The sequence below is a fragment of the Arxiozyma heterogenica genome, assembly GCF_036370985.1.
Source record: "Arxiozyma heterogenica strain weizmannii chromosome Unknown scaffold_25, whole genome shotgun sequence".
Classification (NCBI taxonomy): domain Eukaryota; kingdom Fungi; phylum Ascomycota; class Saccharomycetes; order Saccharomycetales; family Saccharomycetaceae; genus Arxiozyma; species Arxiozyma heterogenica.
The window spans coordinates 308,286-331,744 of NW_027042678.1; the positions used below are offsets into that span (position 1 = coordinate 308,286).

Genomic DNA, 23,459 nt, shown 5'->3' on the forward strand with positions numbered 1-23,459 from the left:
GAGTTTACTGGAATTTTCTGGATTCCCACACCAAAAAAAGTTAAAAAAAAAAAAAACAGAAAAAACAAACAACAGTCATAATGATATTTGTATTAATATGGCCTCATCACCTCAATTGCTTGATTCGTATCAAGACACCTATTCAAATAATAGCACAGCCTCCAATAAATAGTATACAAATATATGTATGTATGTATTTATGTGCATATATATATATATGTGTGTGTGTGTGTGTATGTATGGAAACAAAAAAAGAATGGACTTAACGTTGATTCCATGAAAGACTGTTTGGATCAGCCACTTTTCTACCACTCATGAACCAGGATGCTAATAGCACCAACGCCATTGCCACACATATACACCCACCTATCAAATAAACTATACCCAAAAACGTGTTCTTGCCACCAATGCTTGATCCATGTGTAATGTATATCCCTTTCTTACCATTGAATTCAGTGACAGGCCAATGTAAACCAATATCGATTTGATATTCACCCGCAGGTAACGTATCATTGCTGTTTTTACGGATCAGCTTTGCTGATTTGTCAAATGCTGATGGTCTCATCCAGTTTTGGAATTCCTCCCATTCATGGATATCAGGGATATTGGTTTCATTATACCCGTTTGGAAAACGCTTCTCCCAATATGGCGGTGGTGCAATCTGGCTATAATTGTAGCGCGTTTTCTTGAATCTTTTCTTGTCAGAGGACCAATTAATACCCTTGTTTGTTAAGGAATAGTTCTTGGAGGTATCCGTCACATTAGTCAACTGCATGGGGAAAGTATCGTTAAACATCGCATTAGCTATCAATCCACACGGATAGTACAATTTCCCATTACTGTGACGAGCTAAAGGTTTACAATTAATGCCTGCCGTATCATGGATACTGGAATATGAAGCAGCTTTGCCAACTATTTGATCCTCGCTAAAGGATAACACGTAACGTCTATGGTTTTGTGAAAAATTTTCAAGAATATAATTAATATAGACAGTTTTCTTAATATCTTCGGGCACATGGAATCTTATTTCGCATGTACCACGTTCACTGGAGTCATCAGACTTATCATCTACAAATCTCCATTGTGGTGCTACATTATAAGTTTTATTCTTATGGAAATCATATTTGTAATGACTCTCCGGCATGTCTCCAAAGGAATCAGTAGGTGCTGCAGTAACACAGTCTTGGTAATATATTACTAGCTCATCAGTATGTGATGCAACAGATAGCAGACAACCACCGACTATAACGAACACAGCTGCCACAATCAAATATAGAGGCAACACAGTTTTTGGAGTCAGCACGGGGTTGATAGAAGCCAGTCTTTGTTGTGTAAAAGCATCTTCCCGGGGTCTTCTATTTTTCACCTTCTTAGGTATAACTTCGTCGTCTTCAAACTCAGAGGCATCAACATCTTCTTCCACTTCATTTTCTGGGCCATTACTCAAAGGGTCTTTATCTCTTTTACGGAAAGTGGCTCCCACTTGACTTAAGTTGAAATTCACCATAATTAATCCATGCAAGTTCTCTAACCTGTTCCAAACCAAAGTTTTCCAACGTCTTACTCCATTCCAAGGGTGTGTGTCCCACTCTTAGCCCTATAAAATAACTCTTAAGACTCATTTTTAGTGATTCACCTTCTTCTTAAAAAGAGAAAATAAAAATAAACATAAAAGATAAAAAAGAAAAAAAAAAAAAAAAACAACCTAGAAAAATAAAATAAAAGTAAAATATAACAAGATTAATTATTATAAAATTCATAAGACTCAACACATAAAAAAAAAAAAAAAAAAAAAAGGATAAGAGGAACTGGAAGGGGAATAAAAGATACATTTTAAAGAATGGATCTATGCAGATATCTACAGTATATAAGACTATACTGATGCTGTATTAACATGTTCACAGTTGGATTGTCAAAGTACTGTTACTCACCATCCCAAAACCGTAACAGGTAGCCCCGCCGCCTATTATGGTCAATTTTCGACTCTCTTGTTCCCAAACAAGTTCAAAGCCAACAAACATCAGGGGAGTCTCTTGCCATATCTTTGATGGGATGCTTATACTATAAACTTTTTCTGTGTCAATATCAACCACTATGATGTACGATGAAGCATCAAACAAATCTGATGAAGACGTACCTCCAACAAGAACAATCTTGGAGTCGTCAATAAATTTCAATTTAGATCCATATCTTTGGAAAAAAGGGTGAGAGATTACTTTAACTTGGGTAAGATTACATCTGTTGGATTTGTCGGTTAACTGTACATCATAGATATATATATTATCGGACATATTATCTGTCTTTGGATCATATCCACCTGCAATTACTAGTTTGTTCGTGCCTTTTCTAAAATCCATTGATGAGGATATCAAGTTTGGTATTGGATCACTTATATTGTCCAGGACAGTCCATTTATTTGGTAAAGGATCATATAGTAACAAAGACGAATCTGTATCTTTTAATTTCTGACCGCCAAATACAATTACTTCTCCTGTTGGTAAAGCCACGCTACAATGTCTAAACCTTGGTTCTGGTAAATCCATACGTTGTTCCCACTTACTATTCTCAAAATCATACAACCAAACATCTTTATATGGTTTATGCGGTGCATTTCTTCCTCCTATTAAAAGAAACGTATTTGACTGATTCTGTAATTTAACAAAGGTATGACAAGTTCTTGGTGAAGGAACATTCTCCTTTGTTGAATTTTCGATAGCGGTGAGTTCATTGTTATTTAGGTTTATTAATAATAATTCATTAACTCTATATGGTGTACAACCACCAAAATATAATATTCTGTTCTCATCTAAAGAGGTAGACGCTCCAAATGTCCTCTTAATTATGCTATTTTTTATTGATATATTATAGGCTGGTCTGTAATCAGTTATAGGTGTATTGAATAGAGGTATTTTTTCATTATTCTGATCCCTATGTGTCCTGCGTATACATTCATTGTTATCAAATAAATAAGGATCGCGAAAGGTGAAATTTGGATCATTTGCTGAGTGAACTAATATATAATGGTGACAGAATAAGTGAAATTCTTCCAACTCATCGAATGGTTGAATACTTTCAATAGTATCTTTTATCTCAGAAGGCAACTTGTGCCATAATTGAAACATGTCACCGGCATTACTCTTCACATAACCCAATTTTTTAAACCTATCTATCTGAGATTGTAAAGTTTGATATTTGGTTACGGATAGTAATGGAGAATTATTGCTTGTAAAATGCTTCAACATTTGTTTTGCAAAGGGTTCATAAGGACCTTTAGGGATCAATTGTTCCAAAATAATAAAGTGTGATTGTGGTAATTGCGATGTTATTCTAATGATTTCGTCTGATAATTCCGGTTTCATATAAGCCAAAGACACTTCTGCAATGAAGATCTTAGTGTTATTATTGTCATATAGAAAGGGTAAATCATCTTTTGATTGCAGCAATAACTTACAGAACGATTTGGTATCATTCAAGTCACAAGGTCTAATGAAGTAATTAGAAGAAGTAAATCGATCCGGCTTATCATTGTGACTATTACTGTTATTGTTGTTGTTGTTGTTGTTACTGTCTGAAGATTCCATATTTGTACCAACGATATCAGATAACAGAGCATTGTTTGATATTATTTGAATCTTTTTCATCAAGAGATCTGAGTAATCTATATCTAAAAATATACATCTATCCTGATATTTACTACTTGATTTATTCTGTGAATCTAGTAGTTGGAATGGTAAAGGATCAAATCCACAGCCTAGATTGATTATGACTAGTTTTGAGTCTTGGTCAGACAATATAGAATCCAATCTTGATCTAATTGCATGTAGCCGTAACCAATAACCTCTGTTAATACACGGGGATCTGTTAACAAACTTGGGGACAAAAAACTTGAGATATTCCAATAGTTCGCCAGTGTATTTATTTCTATTGATATTGTCAAATTTAGGGTAATATATTGATTCAACAGATCTTTTAGATACAATTGAGGAGTTGTTTGTACTCTGGACAGCTAAATCTGGATACTTCTCCCTTCTTGTCTGTTTATCAACAGTTAATAAAGGGTTAATCAGTGGGTCCATAATTGATATACTAGCTGGGAATGAAAGCAAATCTTTTCTATTTTTACTTATTTGATACTTCTAATGAATGTATTATTGTTATTATTATAGCATTAGATTATTTCTTTCTATTTAGTAATAGAATAGCCATGTATAAATATGTAAACATACGTGAACCATATAACTTATTTGTATCTTTTGAAGATATTTTAGAGCTCATCGAAACAGTGAAACTCTTCATTTTGCTTCACAGAGCAACTTATGTGAAAAAAAAAAGAAAAAAAAAAAAGAAAAAAAAAGTACAATAAAATAGAAAAGATTATTTAGCTCACTACTATACGAAGAATAATAAAACAAACATAAATGTATATAGATAGATCGGGGGAAACTAAAAGTGGGTGTGTGTATTTCTTATTCATCTACTGTATTTGATAATATTTTGAATTGATTTTTTATGATCTGACTATATTGATTGATTGAACTCTTTGAACATTGTAAGATGGATCTATAACAAGCCAAGGTATTTTTTATGTCGTCACATTTCACCCAAACTTTACCATTGACACCAACAGCAACCTCGAACTTGCAAAACTTGGATAGCATCCGTAGCAGAGGGAATTGATCATCGAACAGAAGTTTTCTGCAGAAGGACAGAGGCACATCTACACAGACACCATCTTCCAAGAGACCGAACCCTGAATCTTGACCAGTAGAAGAGTCCATGCACTCGATCTCTGCCTCTAGTTCCTTTGCAGCTGTTAGCACTCTTGCATATACCAGATCACCAATCTTCAAAGTGGGTCTATTTTTCTTAGTAGCATTGGGGAAAGACATGTAGGAGAGTGAGACTGTTTGGGAGAAGTTTGATAGAGCCACTTTATAAGAATCTGAAAATGCACTAACGATTGTTCCAATGACGAAGTCCCCTACTGCACAGATGTATCTCCTTGAATCATAGTCTATATATACTAGTTGGTTGTTCCCTCTTGAATTCAATTGCACGTTTTCTAATCCTGCATTTACAGGGATGATATCCTGAGTCTTAGGGTCGCAGTATACACCCGGACCCAGAGTAATGGGCACCTCCGGATTTAAATCCAATTTATCACCAGGTAAGACCAATTTGTATGTATTTGGATCATTTACAGTAACTGAACTCGAGTCTAATGAAACCGACATACTTTTTCTTCTTTTTTTTTCTATCTTATATAAAAGCTGATTGGGAAGGGGGAAGGTATTCTTTTTCTTTTTCTTGTATAACTCTTTTTATTGCTATAGAACAACCACCACTAGACAAAAAAAGAGTGTAGAAGAAAGCACACTAAGAGTAGGTAAACACAATACGCATGGAATGATAGACAAATAGTTGTCAGACAGATTTTCAAAGTAGTTTCTTGTCTGTATAGGTGTGCTTTACTTCCTCTTTCTTTAGAGGGCATTTCTTCTTTTTGGGTTCTTTCTTTCTTTCTTTCTTTCTGTCAACTTTGAATATTTTTCAGAAGAAACAATTCAAAAAGAAAAAAAAAAATAAAAATAAAAAAAATAGCAGCATTTTGTAACACTGACACCAATAAAATAACCCCCTCCCTTATTTTGTTTTTTTTTCTTTAGTACTGATCGTTAATCATAAACATTGTAGTTAACTAGTGCTGTTATAATTGCTGAGTTTCTTTCCAGACTGTCTTTTGTTTAGTCGTAATGTTTTATAGTTCTCCAGATTTTCTTCTATACTAAAGCATCACACACTATTTTGTTTTATTTTTGTTTAACCCTAATCTTTTTAGTGGTGGGAAAAGGGGAAAAGACGGAATGATTGTTTCAACCCTCATTTTGATTATCCCTAATTGTTAGGGTTGATGTAAAACCTGTTGAGAAATTCCGCCTATTTTCCGCCACTTCTTGCAACAGCGGAATTTGTTTTTTGTTTTTTGGTTTTTGTTTTTTGTTTTTGTTTTTGTTTTTGTTTTTTGTTTTTTCTTAATTTTTTATTGCAGAACATCTGTCAGTTTATTAAAAAGAGAGAAACAGATAGATATAGAGAAAGAAAGAGAGAAATACATACAACTGTTTGTGTAAAAGAGAACACTTCCCTTCTTCTTCTTTCTTATAACATAGATCAGATATAAAGGCACATAAACTAAGGTGTTCCCTTCTCCTTTTCTCTCTTTATATAATTCTCGAATCTATCACATTTTATCACCATGGTATATGAAGCTAAACCATTTGATCCAATCACTGTGAAACCAAACGAAAAAAAACGGGTAGCATATTTTTATGATGCAGATGTAGGCAATTATGCATATGGGGCAGGCCACCCAATGAAACCACACAGAATAAGAATGGCTCACTCTCTAATCATGAACTACGGTCTATATAAGAAAATGGAGATCTATAGAGCCAAACCCGCCACAAAACAAGAAATGTGCCAGTTTCACACAGACGAATACATAGATTTCTTGTCCCGTATCACTCCTGATAATTTAGAAATGTTTAAAAAGGAGAGTGTCAAGTTTAATGTTGGTGATGATTGTCCAGTGTTTGATGGTTTATATGAATATTGTAGCATATCCGGTGGTGGTTCAATGGAGAGTGCTGCTAGACTAAATAGAGGCAAGTGTGATATCGCCATCAATTATGCCGGTGGCTTGCACCATGCTAAAAAATCTGAAGCTTCTGGGTTCTGCTATCTAAATGACATTGTGCTTGGTATCATAGAACTCTTAAGATACCACCCAAGAGTCCTTTATATAGACATCGACGTACATCATGGTGACGGTGTAGAAGAGGCGTTCTACACAACAGATAGAGTCATGACCTGTTCATTCCATAAGTATGGTGAATTTTTCCCTGGGACGGGTGAATTAAGAGATATAGGTGTAGGTTCAGGGAAATATTATGCCGTGAATGTACCTTTGAGAGATGGGATCGATGATGCAACTTATAAATCAGTGTTCGAGCCTGTAGTAAGCAAAATTATGGAATGGTACCAACCTTCCGCTGTTGTCCTACAATGTGGTGGTGATTCTTTGTCTGGTGACAGACTAGGTTGTTTCAATTTATCGATGCAAGGACATGCCAACTGTGTCAATTTTGTTAAATCCTTCAACATTCCAATGATGGTGGTAGGTGGTGGTGGTTACACAATGAGAAATGTGGCAAGAACATGGTGTTTCGAAACAGGTCTGCTAAATAATGTCATTTTGGATTCTGAATTGCCATATAACGATTATTATGAATATTATGGACCGGATTATAAACTAGACGTTAGACCGTCAAACATGTTTAATGTCAATAGTCCTGAATATCTAGATCATATTCTAACGTCAATCTTCAAAAACTTAGAGCATACTAAATATGCACCAAGTGTACAATTAAATCATGTACCTAAGGATAGAGAAGATCCTGGCGATGTAGAGGAAGACACAGAGGAGGCAAAGGAGACTAAAGGTGGATCCCAGTATGCTAGAGATCAAATAGTAGAAAATAGAAATGAGTTTTATTAGTAGATATAGCATTTAAAGCAACGTATCCAACTTTTTCTTTTCTTTTTAGTATAATTATTATTGCTGTTATTATTTTAAAATAGAATGAAGTTACGATATCTTTTTTTTTTCCTTTTTTGTTGAGAATTAGCATTTGTAAGTATTTGGTAAGTTGGACACATTCCCGATTATAGTTAATAATATTAAAAATTGAAGTGAAGTTCTTTGTTCTTTCTCTTTATACACAAGATAGAAATGATAATATATATAAAAAATGTAAATAAACTAAGAAATATGATATATGAAAATTCTTAATTATATATAAATATATTGATATAATGAGCGGATTTTCATCCATGAACACCTGAAAATCAACTAAGTAGGCGTATAGAAGTTTAATCATATGTAATTGATACTTATTGTTGAAATAAAATGTTCTATAATGAAATAGATAGAACAATAAGATTTTAGCAGACACTAAACGATAAATTATTGAGTAATAATTGTTGAGAGGTCATCAAAAGTTATTGAGTTTGTTTATTGAATATCTTACTGTTCGTAGAGGAAAATGGCTGAATGTTAACATATATAAAGCCAAGGATTTCGTCATACATTATTTTTATCTTATTTACAATCTTTGTATATTATTATTTTTATGTTGTATATAGAGAAAGAAAGTGAAGAACTTTATTATAATTTTGTATACTAAATTTATTTAATATAATATTGAGAATTTTTCCTATATACCCAATGAATAAAGACGCTCATTGTCAACACTTATCCAGTATATTATTGAGTGAAATCTGTAAATATTTGTTTAGTTTGTATATTTTATTCTAAAAAAAATCCTATTTCTATCAACTATTGTATAGAAATTACCTAATATAATTATCTAAACGAATTATGATAATTTCCATTTTAACTTTTCTATAACTTCAAGTAATTTCATTTTGTTAAAGGAACAAATGTAACTTTTTATAAGGAACATCTAAATTCTGAAAAAACAAAAATTATGCATGAGAAAGTCATATTCAGAGATCCTCACGTATATACCATATAGTTAACGTTGAATGATGAAATTAGGAACTCAGAACAACAAAAACTTAAATCATAAGCTTTAAATGTATTTGAAAAATTGCCAGCTCAACACTACTTACATATTACCGAGAAACTTATTTAAGAAACCTCTGATTATTAAGCATTTATGACAGAGGCAATTGTAAGCATAATCATTCTTATTATGTACCTGTCAGGTTCTAATTGAGAAATAAATTAATATTAATGATAAAAACAAGATTTACATAATTAATTTGTGAATATAATGTACATAATATCAATATACCCATTTTAGCATGTAACTTGAAATAGCGCCTTAACCTAGGATGTTAAACTAAGAGTACATATTACAATGAACTGTCAAATCATTTTCTCATACTATTAGGATCTTTATTTATATAAAGGGATTAAAATTAACATACTTTTCGAAGGTATTTATTAATAAATACAAGAGATGATCTTAAATAAATAATATTAGATCTATCTACAGGTACTCAGACATGAAAACAGTAGAATTTTCTTGCCATGTCATAAAAAATTTCTCATTACAAATAATCATCATTTTTTTTGCTGATATTATGTAGACATAAAAAAAGTAACAATTAAACCAATTTTATCTAGAAGATACAGAGAGTTCAATATTTAACAAAGCTGAATGACGAGGAACAAAACTGGAAATAACATACAACGTTTTTTCTTTCATAAAGATAAGCCTAGACCTGCTTTTATTTCTCTTTTTTTACCATAGATATATATAAGATTATTTGAAATATTTGAGCATAATGAATTAGGTAAGTAAGGTTAAATATTTGTTCTATACAATCTCCTTTACATATATATATATTTAATTTTTTTTTCAATTATTTTATACTAGGATAGTTTAAATTTGAATTTGAGATAAATAGTATATAATTCATAGCCAACTGGAAAGATATTCATTTGAAATACCAACATACAGTAAAAGGAAAACAAATACAAACTAATCGTTGTTTTTCATCTTCTAAGCTTATATGACTTTTAAATCATGTCGGTTTTGTTTGATGACATTGATTTATACCCCTTTCCTTAGAGATTATAAACTTGAATGATAAATATTCAATATGCTATTTTAGCTAAATTAAATGCATATCTGAAGATGCTCGTAATAAAACTTCTTTATTATTCCACATTTTGTTATGGCTAATCATCCACAAGAAATCTTTTCATTGTTTTCCCTCTCTACGTATCTTGTTACTATAAATCATTAAGAAAACATACTGTAACGTTCTTATCCCATTAAAAAAAACACACTCTAATTTATCCCATCACCTGCACACATTAAATGTATAATTGTCACTACTTTCTTCAAGCTAACATATCTCTTTGCTTTGTTCACCCGCTTTCTGGGCTTCATCACTCATAAGTGACTTTAAATAATAGTCATCGTCATTAAAATGTTATGATAACGTCTTCGTCCCAAGTGATGTCTTTTTGATCTTTTCCTTCATCGAAACTCAAATGAAAGAGTCTTACAATATTTCAAGACATATCTATGTATAATACACAAGTTATAAGAGATATCACTGTATGATATGGTAATAACATCCATTTAGAGATATCCACAATTTTGTTAAAAAGGCCTTTCTTTGTAATAATTCCATTTTTTTTCCTTTCCTTTTCTTTATTTTTAAGTTAATCAGTGCTTAAGAATATATTCCCATATTAATATTATTAACCATATATATATATATAACATTAATCAAATAACTTAATAAGAAAATGAGTAGTGGGAAAGGTGATGTTGGAATTCCAGTTAATGTTGTTGGTTCAAGTTATGTAAACATTGGGATTCAAGGGGGTGCTGTTAACGTTCCTCAAAAAGTACCCAATAATAATAATAATGCTGATACTAATAACAGACCTACCATGTCGCCCATAATGATAAACAATCAAAATACATCTAATAGCAGTCCTAAAAATAGTAATATGGCAAAGAATATCCATACCAATAATAATAATAATAATAATACGAATGCCACCACAAATTCTATCAATAATACAAACAACATGGATGTCAATACGGTAACGAATAAAAGTCTGTCTCCTGCTGAAATTCAACAACGACAAAAATTGTTACTGCAACAGAGAGCGTTACAACAACAACAAGCTATGCAAAATTTTGAAAACCAATTCTTTCAATTATTAATGACTTTAAACAAAAAACCAAAGCGTATTTATAATTTTGTAGAAGAAACAGATTTAATTTTGCAGAAATATGAACAATATAGACCAAGTTTTGAGCTCCATATCTACGAGGATATATTCAAAATATGTGCCCCATCAAATTCAAGATTTCAACAACAACAACAGGTCGATAGTAATCAAATAAATAGTCCGAATGTTAATAACAAGAATAATAATAATCAGAGAACCAGTACTGTTCATAATGATGGCCTTATCCTAGAAAAGGACGATCAAACTCTAAAAGAATTTCTTGAATATGTGGCCAGGGGACGTATTCCAGAAGCGATAATGGAAGTGCTAAGAGATAGCAATATCCAATTTTATGAAAGTAATTTAATTTTACAAGTTTATGATCATACAAATACAGTAGAAGTTACCATTAGTAGACCTGTGAACAAAGACTCTATGAATAATTTATTACCCAATAATATACAAGGAGATGTTTCAAATACACAAGGACAAAATCAACAAGCACTAAATAAACAAATAAGAAAATTTAGACGACCTAGGGTATACAGAACTTTACTGAGACCTAATGATCTGACTAATTACTACGACATGATGACATATGCTGACCAAGCTAGATTTTCAGATAGTATATATCAACAGTTTGAATCAGAGATCCTTTCTTTAACTAAAAGAAATATCAAATTAGATGTGGATTTAAATCCTTTCGAACACCGAGAAAAAATTGATGAAGATGAATTTTGTGAACCAAAATTCAATGAAAACACGAAGGCTATGGAATTTGTTCATAAAAAGGAATCTACAGAGGATGGAACAAAGGGTAAAGTTGGACACATACCAGAACATGAAGAAACGCCCCAAAGTATATCTAACTATGAACAATTAATGCTAATAATGAGCGAGAGAACCTCTACAATAACAAAGTCAACACTGGCTACTTCATTGGCAGAAGTCTCCAAAAAACAAAATAGTAATATTACCAGTAATAATAATAATGGATTAGAGACTAGTAGAAATTCTTCAATATCATTGAATTCTATACCGGGATCATCCTCTGGTGGATTTAAATCTTCTGGATTAACGACAACTGCAAACAGTGCAAATCTCACGAATCTTACAACAGCACTTGTTTTATCTAAAACAAAGTCTACTGCAACATCCTCAAGTGAAAAGTCTAATAATGAAAATACTCGCTTCAGCAGATTGAAATTTATTGAACAATGGAAAATCAATGTGGAAAAGAGGAAACAACAAATGGTATTAAGCAATAATGATAATAATGCTAATGGACTACCGGATTATTTAGTCCTAGGAACTCCATTTATGACAAAAATATCTATGACAGTTCCTATGACACCGCAGGCTCAATTACTACAACAACAAAAGCAATTTCAAAAATTTCAGCAACAACAACAGCAGCAACAACAGCCAATTCAAACTAAGGAAAAGAAAACCACTGGAAAAGGTATTAAACATGGTGCAAGTGGTGCAACTGAAAAACCAAAAGCAAAGAGAACCAAAAAAACAAAAAAGGATACTGATGGAGCTCAACAGACACCCAAACGTAAAAGAGTTAGTAAAAAAAAGCAAGTAGCAGCAGACAGTAACAATATCACGGCTGCCAGTCCAAAAAGTCAACCGGCATCCACTATTGGCACACCTATATAAAAAAACGTATCAGAATAATTATAAATTATTGCATTATACATATTTGTATATAGATATACTATAATATGGTTTTCACGCATTTTGTAATCGTTTCAAAAATTTCCAACAAATAACTATTGTTCTAGGGTTAGTTCAATCACACACACAGACACACAGACACACACTTTTTTTTTTTATTTTTTTATTTAAGCAAACGAATCCTTTGGTTCGTTCTCCAATAAATATTTAATTAATTCATAAATATTCTGTCTATCTGCGACAGTGTGTATCCATATTCCATATACTTCATGCTTTAAATTCTTAATGATAACTAAATCATCTTTGACTTCAACACCTATAAGTTCTAATGGATTCTTTGCATCTTCAACTGGATCAAATATTTTTCGCTTATTTATAACGCTATTGGGTACAATTCCCATTGAAAAATTATCAGGATTGATCCTATTTAACACTATTAGTCCGTAGTTATATATATCTTTTCCTTGTAATACTGAACCACTACTGTTTTGTTGTGTACTATAACAACCATTTTTATTTGCATTCTTTAAAATAGTTTTCTGATTTAAATTTATTGTGTTATTATTAATATTTGCAACATTTTCTTGTAAAAGCTGATTATCATTATCTTCATAACTAGGTAGAATGTTAGTCCCATCACCAATATCTCTTAAATATATGGCCAATACACCTTGGTAGTCTAATTTATTCCATTCATCTTTGTGGAAATCCCATTTGTAGATGGAAGCATGTGGTGTATGAAATAACAATTGTTTAATTTTAGGATCATATCTTCCTATAACATTAAAATTCAATGCCTTTCTATAGAATTCTAATGCAGTGCTATTTGTGTCTATGGTGGACATGGTTTAATAGGAGATATAATAACAGTATAATTTTAGAAAAAAAACTATAAGCTTATATGATGCTTTCCAATGTAACTTTTCGTAAGTATTCCTGTGAAGAAGGTTTATGCTGTTGTTGCTTTAAGCATTACTATTACTGTTATACTGTTTGACAGTGCTTAACTTTAGTTTTTTAACACTTTATTTATTTATTTATTTTGAAATTGTGCACATGGAAGACAAATTTGTGTGGTGAAAAATTTTTTTTATAAAAAATGCACCACCTACAAGTGATGAAAGATTCTTGGCCAATTTTAGAAAATACACAATTAATGATAAAGAAATGTCTTTTGTCGAGTCCTTTTAACTGCCAATGACATATAAAAGGCTCACAATTGACATTTTGCTACAAAACCCAGGTAGCAGACAGTTTCTAGAGGATAATAAAAGTTTTTTAGAATTTTTTTTATTTTGTGAACTTCTGGATTTGACCTTCTATTAATGATATAACTAATGCAAATTCTTTTTTTCAATTAAAATTGTATATATTAACTGAAGTGACCTTCTATCCTAGGTATATTTTAAGATTTTTTGATAGCTGGAAATCTTTGATTGTCATATCTATCTCTCCCAAAAAAAAATTAACCAATTATATACACAACATAGTATTGTAGCAGGAATGCTGAATCAGTATTGCCAGGAACGGTAGTTAGTGGAATTGATGAATTAACAGGAGTTAAGGGTAGCTGATTCATATCATTTATGTCTATTTGTCTAATAGTATCTTCCGCATCAGCGCGAGTGTCTGTGGATGCATCAGTGGTTGGTATATTTAAGTCTGCTTCAGCACCATTTTGTAGTAGTAGAGTATCAGTAGATAATGGAGCTTCATTGGAAATAGATAACGATGGAGAGAAAGTAGTAGTAGGTAAAACTAAAGAACCATGATTGTCAGTGAGAACATCTACAGTTTTGTCACCAGTAGTAGATATAAATGATGTGATGAGATCATCGAAAATAGAATCAGTGTACTCTTCATTTGTGTCAACCTCTATACCATTTTTAATTGGGACAAAATTGGAAAAAGATACCACCCTACGTTTAGTTAGGAGGTAAAATAAATAGCCATAAGATTCAGCATCTGGTATTAGAGCAAAACCTTTTTCACCTCTGACATGTAATTTGGAGGCAGTTTTATTGAGGTTAATGATGACCGGTTGACCGAATGGTAGCAGTGACTTGGTATCAAGTCCTAGTAAACCGACTTTAGACTAAGGTGAATCCCTCATAGAACTGTTATATATGGAATTACGGATTATAGTTGCATATTGCACAGCGTAATACCATAGGTGGTGTGGGAGTTTTGCGCTATTCATAATAGTACGACAATCATTTAATAATGTTAAATTTAATCATTCCGCAACATTGTGAGCTTGGGAATCACCTGCATCGATATACACAATTTGAATACTGTTTTCAGAAAGAAAAGTTTTCACTGCAGAGTTAGTGTACTCTGTTCCCCGGTCAAACTGGAATTTTAATATGGGGGTTTTGAATTGTCGCTCAATAGTCGCAATAAAGGACTTGAGGACATATAGGATCGTTGCATCATCTTTCCGTTTTAATAAATAAGTCCACTTAAATTTTGAGACATTTCTTACATAACATGATGTTGAAGCTGACCTACATATAAAAACCACTAACGCAGAAGATACAATTAGACCAACAGACATAAATGATGTGAATCAACTATCTTTAACTCCCGTTGATTCATCAATCCCACCATCGACCGTTCCTATTACTGATACTGTCGTCTCATTCAACCCAACCACAAATGAATCTTCTCCCCCCCTCAACACCCGCTGATTTTTCATCCCAACTTGTACCTATCTCTGCTGTTAAATTCTATATTGACCATAGGACTTTGAATGGTACAAATTCTACTAAAAATAGACAGAAATGAGAACGAGATAAAAGAGCAGAGGCATGTATTTCTAAACACAGAAAGACAACAAAAATATATTTCCTAAACTATGTCACTGCTACCCACCATATGGTAAGTCAACTAATCAACAAAGAAAATTATTAGCGTAGATCCATATATTAATTGGCGATTGTTAGTTGGTAATACCATGTCATCAACAAAAAGACATACTATCACGATTGAATGATTGATTCTTTGATAAAATACACAAGGCCATCCTGGTACAAAATTCATATGGCAACTATTAATAATAAAATTGGTTATCTTCTTATACCAGTTTGCACCAGACTGTTTCAAACCGTAAAGTGACTTCTTTACTCTATGCACTGTATTTCGTAATCCTAAATGGGGTAGAGAACGAATGTATAGTTCTTCTTCTAATGGAGCATACAAGTAAGCAGATGATATATCTAATTGTATAATATCATAGTTGTTTTGTAAAGCTATTGATAAACAGGACATTAGAGCGTAATGATGAACTGTGCTTGACATCAAATCTGGTTGGTAAGTCGAAGCTTTTTGTTGGTCTCCCCTAGCAACTAACCTACATTTGTGGCGACCATCTCGCTTGACGTTAAAAATAAACATAGAGTTAATAATTTTGGACTTATCAACCTCAGCAGCACTTATCGTTTCTTCTGATCAAGTATTCATCCTTAGCAACTGCGTTAATTCGTCATTGTACGCTTTTTGGAATCTTTCTTTCTCTATAAGATCCTTATTAAACGCAATTACCTGTGAATATATCTTCCAACTCCAATTATAGTTTGAAACCAAATTTGTTAATGATAGTACTCAAGAAATTATTTAACACGATAGTCTCGGTCTAAAAATGAAATATGTGAAGGAGTTATCCATTAAAATGAATATGACCAAGGTCTTAGAAAAAAAAATTCCAAACCTAATTGTATACCTTAACAAAAATAGGATAGCTCCAGGAACTCCGAATGAAATAATGAAAGAAAGTGAGTTTTACCCTACAGAACGAGCGTATAGAACTAAAGTTAATTGATCTATAAGTAGTATGTTGAAATCAAATGTTCTAATATAAATAGATAGATCAATTAAATTTTAGTAAATGCAGCCAATATTCTTTTTCACATCATGTTTCTTCTCTTATTCCTCTTTTATATATCATCATCTGTATATTATATATAGAGAAGGAAACCGAAGAACTTAAATAAAACTTTACATACTATATATATCTAATTATAATACTGAGAATGTTTATTATATATTCAATCACATCAGATACTCATTCTCAACAAACGAACATCTTCTTTTGGCAACATAGTAAGAGTAACAGTAAAACATAAAAATTGTTAATGTTCGATGACAAATAATGAAATAACAAAACCATAGTAAGTTAACTGAACATTAATAAATAATTTATATGTATTAATATAATTAGAGTTTAGTTTAATGAACTAGCATAGAAAAGAACACTTTAGATAAACTTCTATCCAGAGAACTTGAAATGCTAATGTACTTTATTTAATAGTTGAACTATGATAATATCTAAGAAGGTATATTGATATTTTAAAAACACAACATATATTATCACACTATGAATATATACCAATCCATGTTAGAAATAAAATACACCACTGCATATTGAAATCCGGTTTTCTATTTAATGAAAGTTCCAACATCACTATTTAGAGATAATTACTACAAATACTCTCTTCTCCTTTTCTTCTCTTAATCTACTTTTCATCTCATCGTTGATGGAAAAACTGCTGCAGCAAAAAAATTCTGTGATGACATCGAGAAAAAATATTTAAAAATTTTAAAAAATACAAAGCACGTAACTGTGCTTTGACCAGTATATTCCTTTGTGAGTGTTAAGTAGCTAGTTTAAACAATGAATGCTACGATTAGAATATATTTCATGTTGTATCCGCTAGATTTCTCCAGTGTGGTTCACTCTATACTTTCCCACTAGCCTTTTGAAAGTATTTTCTGTTTATTTACTGTACACTAGAAAGAACGAGTATATAAGAACACTAAACACAACATTCTAAGAATGACATTGCCAATTTAAAAGTATATTAGAATATCAATCACCCAAGGATTGAAGAACAACCCGGAGTAATGACTAATGTGCATACAATTTGAACAATTACAAGCAACAATATTTAATACATATATTTTATTGTAGTTAGGTTAAGTCATATAAATATTATTTCTAGAGACTGTATTTTTGTGATGTTGCATAACAAATTTACAAGAAGTAACTAATGTGATGTTCCTAATTACATATTCCATTTGATGGACACTATATAGGGTTCTTACTGGTTCAAGCAAAGTTGTACTAGATGACCATATTGTAATAGAACTAGTTGAAATATTCACAAGTACGTACCACATGAACTATTTGAAATATTGTGTGCTATTTTTATCGAGCAGAGTTGGTTTCGTGCATTCTTAAGTATTATACTTATACTGTATTGAAAAACATTAAGATATAAGACAGCTGACAAATATAATAGTGGTATTCTATAATAACTACTTTTTTATTGTGGAAATTTCATTCTAATATATAACAATAGAAGTAACATAGAATATAAGGTATAATGAAGGCGTGATATTTTACAAAGATTAGTAAAAAAGTATGGAAATGTGATGATGTATCAGTGGTGAGAAGATACGTTTATCCAAAGGTTATAATATTATTATGAATAATAAACACAGAATAAGTTATATGAAACAATTATTCGAAGAAGAGATAATGTAATATATCTGAATTTCACGAAGCAAACAGATGGATGTGAAAAAATAGTAGTTTGGTAAAGTTGATATTTCATTGTCATGATAACTCTTGAAAGAGAGTAAGAATATATATGTTGAAATACAATGGTAAGAAAAGAGAACTTCTAAGAATTAAATAACAAACAAATGACCAATATAAAAGGGGTATTAAGATGTTATAAGAAATGATAAAATAGGATAAATAAAGTGATACTGTTAGAATAAGAAATTGATTGGTAAAAGAATTAATAACAGTGTGCTAATGGAGATCACTGTCTATTTATAAATAAAAACAAGATTCAACCATGAAATTTTTGAACAATATTAGATTCTCGTGATCATGCTTTTTGAATTTTATTGAACTAATTTAAAGAGGAAATACATATAGAATAGGATTAGATGTAACATAGTTGAGTATATTGTATTTTGTTGATGTGCAGGAATTAGTAAATGAAAGTGATTGTTGATTGCGAATGCACATGCTAATTATTTCCATATGATATAAAAAGATATTACTATGCAAATAGTATATCAAAAAACAAAACAAGATCATAATTCAACAACTGTATGGATAAGAATGATTGTATATTGCTAGATTGTGATAATGATTAAATCATATAAACAAATAAAGAATTATAAAGGTGTTGAAGCATTTTCATTGTCAATTAAATATGGAAATAATATACTGGCAAAAAATACGGTAATCTAAGTAAGTTTATATTGTTGTGTGTTCTTGTTGCTAGAATCATATTACTCTTGTGTTTCTTGAGATGATATTTCAGAACTTGTAAAATATTATTATTAAAAAATGAAAAAAGAAGTGGACTATAAAACTATGAGGAAGTAAAAATAACTGCAGGAGTGGTAGTCGCTTAATAAGTGCTTGTTAATAGAATGAAACAAATGTATTTGATATATTGCAGATGTTATGATTTAGTTTGACACAGCAAATTTGTACTATGAAGTAGAGTGTAAGGAGATTACATTCTTGATATTGTGAAAGGCATGAACACTAAATGATACTTGTATATAACGAGAAATGATGATATATCAATATGTGATATTGAAACTGTACTGTATATTCTTAAAAATTAATATTTAATGGATAATAGTAATGAGAGAGATAAATATATGTAGTTATATGTGAGATCAGTAATAAAAAGAATTTTTTAGAGTGTACCGTTGAGATAGTATTTCCAGTAAATGTGAAGTGGAAATGTACATTTAAAAGTAATTATATACCAAGGTGTATATATATTTAAATAACACTACTGTGTTGTCAGTAGTATTTTATGTATATAATCTAGTATTAGTAGTCTGCTTCATACGATATATTATTCTTCACACACATGGATCCTCATACTATTTTATGAACATATCAATACTGTCAATTGATATATACAGCTCCTTATATCGTGATTTATTAACTCTCCTTATAAGATATCTTAATTATTATTAAATAACAGTACTTACTAAATATGCTATACCATATGGAAATATAGGTCTATCTAAGCTGTTATTTTATATATTATTATGGTATATATTAATACAAATGAACATATAATAAGTATATTGATTAATATCCCCCATTGAATATTTATTACAATATATAAAAGATATATATATACATAGAGTTGATTATTATAAATAGGAATTAGGGGATAAACTACCAGGTAAGCTAACAACTTTTAAGTCTGAAACAAGTTGATTCGATAATATATATATAATAATTAAAGAGGAAACGTGCAGAGAATATTATTCAATCCTAACACAGTTGTATTTTAGCTAGTTAGGGTTTGATTTAGTTATTACTATTCCATATAGAGAATACTTCTAATGCTAGAATTTCATGAAGAAACTAAATAATAGAGAAAAATGAACTATCTTTTACACACCATCATCTCACTATTTATACCTCATATAAAGTGACTTGTCCGTTTTACTTAATGATTAAGAAAATGTATAATATAATTGACCTTCTTATTATTTTAATAGGCCCTTTATATGGATTTCTATGATTCATTAGCATAAAGTATATATTATCCTTAAATTATTATTAAATACAATATGTGTTTATAATAATTTTAATAAACATATAAATATTCTTGATATGTTTAATACTTGTAAAGATATAAATTATTATATACAATAAGTAAGTTGAAATGCTTGTCCAAAGAAAGATCGCTAATGTTAGGTATCAGTAAATATGATTGTTAGATCACTTTGAAACTCAACTACTGTTAATAAGTTTAAGCACTAGAACTGTCACAACATATACAATTTTCCATATCATTTCGTTACGACTAACAGATGGAGAGTACTTAATGATGTAATTTGTGATGGTATTATCAGTTAGTGAACAAGAAGATACAAAATTAAACCTGAAGAAATAATAAATATATGTTAAAATTCTAGTAATTTGTATAGTTTATTAAGTTTTATGGTATAAGTATTTTATATATGTATAAAAATAGTTTAGTATTATTTATATTGCATAACACAGCATTGCTTAATATCAAAATATGATACTTGATCAGACATAAAATAAATTGCTATTATAGGGATATACTCTGTAGAAGTATAATAATTTATTATATGTACAATGAAAGCATATAGAGATGTAGTTAATAAACACCTATATGATATTAGTATGGAAGAATCAACACGTGATAGTATAGCATTTGTTTTTTAATAGATAAATTTAAGATTGGAATATTTAATATTATATTGATATTCATACTATGCAAGAATCGGTTTAAAATAAGTATTAAAAACTTTCAATATTATATGAAGATAAAATAAAAGCTAATAAAAACAAATATTATAGAAATAGATGATAATAGTATGTGAGAATTAGTATAATAATTATTACTGAATATTGTAGGGATGCAATGGGATTGTATTGAATAAGAAAAACTATAGTGTTTTACAAAGTAGTTAACATAACTCAGGCAGCATTTTTAATAGAAGAACAATGATCTTCTATTACGTCATTCGTATTCACATATCTGTGATAAACTACTTGGAAATATAAACCTTGTTGTGGTTTCACTTCAAAGTATGCTGGAAGAGCTGTTAGGAAATGGTGTTAATAGTAAATAGAAACTGAACTTTTACGAAATGTATACAGCTGAGCAAAACAGTAAAGATGAAGATTGGGAAATATCATAGCATATGTGTCTTGCACACACCGATAATTGGGTTCATTGGATCCAATGTGATACAGGTCATTAATTGCCACTCTTCCTTTTTGATTCCTATTCACTATTATTACTTTTCTATCAGGCTGCAGTTGTTGTATCGTAAACTACTATCTATATGAGTTTGAATTAACTATATTTGTATATGATAGATTACACCACTTTAGAAGTTTCAAGTGTTCAGTGATATGATACCAAACGCTACCAATTGTGATAACCTTATGATTATTAATTTCTGATAATAGTCGACTTGGAATTAATATTAATAGATAACTTGGATAGATAAAAGATGTAGACTCACTCTATATCTCCAGACCTAATAATAAAAATGTAACTTTACCAATATAACCAATATTGACTAAGTAATACATATTACATAATGGGATCCATGATCTAACTTAACACTTTTTTTAGATCTCATATTTAATTACCAACAATTATTAATAGTTAATAGCTACCTGGACTCTTACTATATGCATTATCTATGAGACATAATAGAAGTTATTGTTGAGAATTAGCACCTTTATGTATTGAATAAACCAGATATATTCTCAATTGTATTCTATGACTATTATGTAATTATTTGTACACAGAATTATAGCAATGTTCTTTACTTTTTATGCAGAACATGCTTTTAATAATATACAAAAAGTGCAAATAAAATTAAGGTATGATACGAGAAAATCTTTAGTTTTATTTATATGGATATCAAGTGATTTTCCTCCACGAACAGTAAAATATGTATAAATAGTTTCGTTGTTTGTTATCTGTTATAATCTCATTTTTTCTATGTATTTCATTCTGGAATATTTTATTTCAAGAGAATAAGAAAATTTATCTAAGATGTTATTGACACTAGCAGTCATATGTTAATTCATGGTCTCTGTATCAAAACCTTTTTAAAAATTATTATAATATTAACATGATGAACTGATATAAACTTATAATAGAATATTGGTAGTATGATGAGTTCTCAGTTTACTTATAATAGGGTTGGTGGTGCTGTGAATTTATCTCATGTTGCTTAGTTTTTTATTCTACATAACTAAAATACATGATATTGTGTCACTCATTTAATATGATAAATTTAGATTACTAAAGATATCTTCAATTATATTTCAATAAGCCATAAACACAGCAATACCCTATAACACCACGACAATATCTCACTAGTCAGATTTATTTCTATACATTATATTCTCTTCTCTCTATCATACATTTAATATTTTGAAGTGCTATGTGCATTAATACATCTACTTCTACTGATATCCTAGTAATAGCTCTTATTAAATTACACTACCCACTACAACTATCACTTTGCACAATACTATCTTTTATTGTGTATTATGCCATACCATAGCAAACAATATAGAATAGCCACTTATTCATTCTTACACGACTTTCTTGATCTAGACCTACTGGTTAGTTAATATAACACTGCTTGCAGAACTGTAACTGCCAAAATATGCTAAAATTGTCTTCTTATCTTTTCATTCTTTTTCTTTTCTGAAATCCAATTTTTCTTAAATTCCAAAAACTTTTTTCAATCAAATAAAAACAACTCAAACAGATATCAATCACTGCACCACACAAACACTGATGTAAACAATACAAAGGAAACCTGCTTACAGACAAGAACACATCCTCAGTTGAGATCTATGCACTTCACAAATTCACATTATATAACATTGAGATACTCCCATTCAACATGATATAATTATTCCATAAATATATTTGATACAGCCAACCAAGATATCCTTAACTATAGAGAGTATATTCACGACAATCCACTTTGTACATGGGTTATTACTAAGGAAGATATTTATAAACAAAATACATCTATCTTTATGGTATGGTTGCTCTATTGCTATGAGTATTTACAAATACATAAACACAAACACTTACAGTATCTTTTACCTAAATGATATAATCTGATAACATATCAATTTCACATAGTGATCACTTCAATACTACTACCATGAAATCTATTCATATGGATGAACCTCACAGTATAATTATCAACACTATGCCAACTATCATCGTACTACTACCCAACTACATCACAAATATTGCATTAAAATCACTCACAAAAATACACCCTACCAATAACCAAGATTAAATTTCTTCATGAAAATTTATTCATTATTACTGACTGTCAAGTGGTAAAATTCCATAATACTGTTGTCAGTTCTTACAACACCAACATAATATCCAACAATGAACAATATTAA

The 23,459-nt window shown here is 30.5% G+C and overlaps 6 protein-coding genes across 6 annotated transcripts; 2 read left to right on the forward strand and 4 right to left on the reverse strand.

Moving 5' to 3' along the window:
- Positions 1-262: 262 nt before the first annotated feature.
- On the reverse strand, positions 263-1,507 carry LEM3 (Lem3p; the record flags this gene model as incomplete). The annotated part of the gene is made up of 1 exon (XM_064859516.1): positions 263-1,507. The coding sequence occupies one exon, from the start codon at positions 1,505-1,507 to the stop codon at positions 263-265; it is 1,245 nt and encodes a 414-aa protein (XP_064713759.1).
- A 391-nt stretch (positions 1,508-1,898) lies between these two features.
- PPM2 (tRNA methyltransferase PPM2) lies at positions 1,899-4,076 on the reverse strand (the record flags this gene model as incomplete). Its single annotated transcript, XM_064859517.1, has 1 exon — positions 1,899-4,076. The coding sequence occupies one exon, from the start codon at positions 4,074-4,076 to the stop codon at positions 1,899-1,901; it is 2,178 nt and encodes a 725-aa protein (XP_064713760.1).
- A 390-nt stretch (positions 4,077-4,466) lies between these two features.
- On the reverse strand, positions 4,467-5,234 carry RRP40 (exosome non-catalytic core subunit RRP40; the record flags this gene model as incomplete). The annotated part of the gene is made up of 1 exon (XM_064859518.1): positions 4,467-5,234. The coding sequence occupies one exon, from the start codon at positions 5,232-5,234 to the stop codon at positions 4,467-4,469; it is 768 nt and encodes a 255-aa protein (XP_064713761.1).
- Positions 5,235-6,256: 1,022 nt separating this feature from the next.
- On the forward strand, positions 6,257-7,558 carry RPD3 (histone deacetylase RPD3; the record flags this gene model as incomplete). Its single annotated transcript, XM_064859519.1, has 1 exon — positions 6,257-7,558. The coding sequence occupies one exon, from the start codon at positions 6,257-6,259 to the stop codon at positions 7,556-7,558; it is 1,302 nt and encodes a 433-aa protein (XP_064713762.1).
- A 2,793-nt stretch (positions 7,559-10,351) lies between these two features.
- Positions 10,352-12,451, forward strand: SPT20 (Spt20p; the record flags this gene model as incomplete). The annotated part of the gene is made up of 1 exon (XM_064859520.1): positions 10,352-12,451. One exon carries the CDS (start codon positions 10,352-10,354, stop codon positions 12,449-12,451), a length of 2,100 nt encoding a protein of 699 aa, XP_064713763.1.
- Positions 12,452-12,636: 185 nt separating this feature from the next.
- On the reverse strand, positions 12,637-13,314 carry DCP1 (Dcp1p; the record flags this gene model as incomplete). The annotated part of the gene is made up of 1 exon (XM_064859521.1): positions 12,637-13,314. One exon carries the CDS (start codon positions 13,312-13,314, stop codon positions 12,637-12,639), a length of 678 nt encoding a protein of 225 aa, XP_064713764.1.
- Between the last annotated feature and the right edge of the window lie 10,145 nt (positions 13,315-23,459).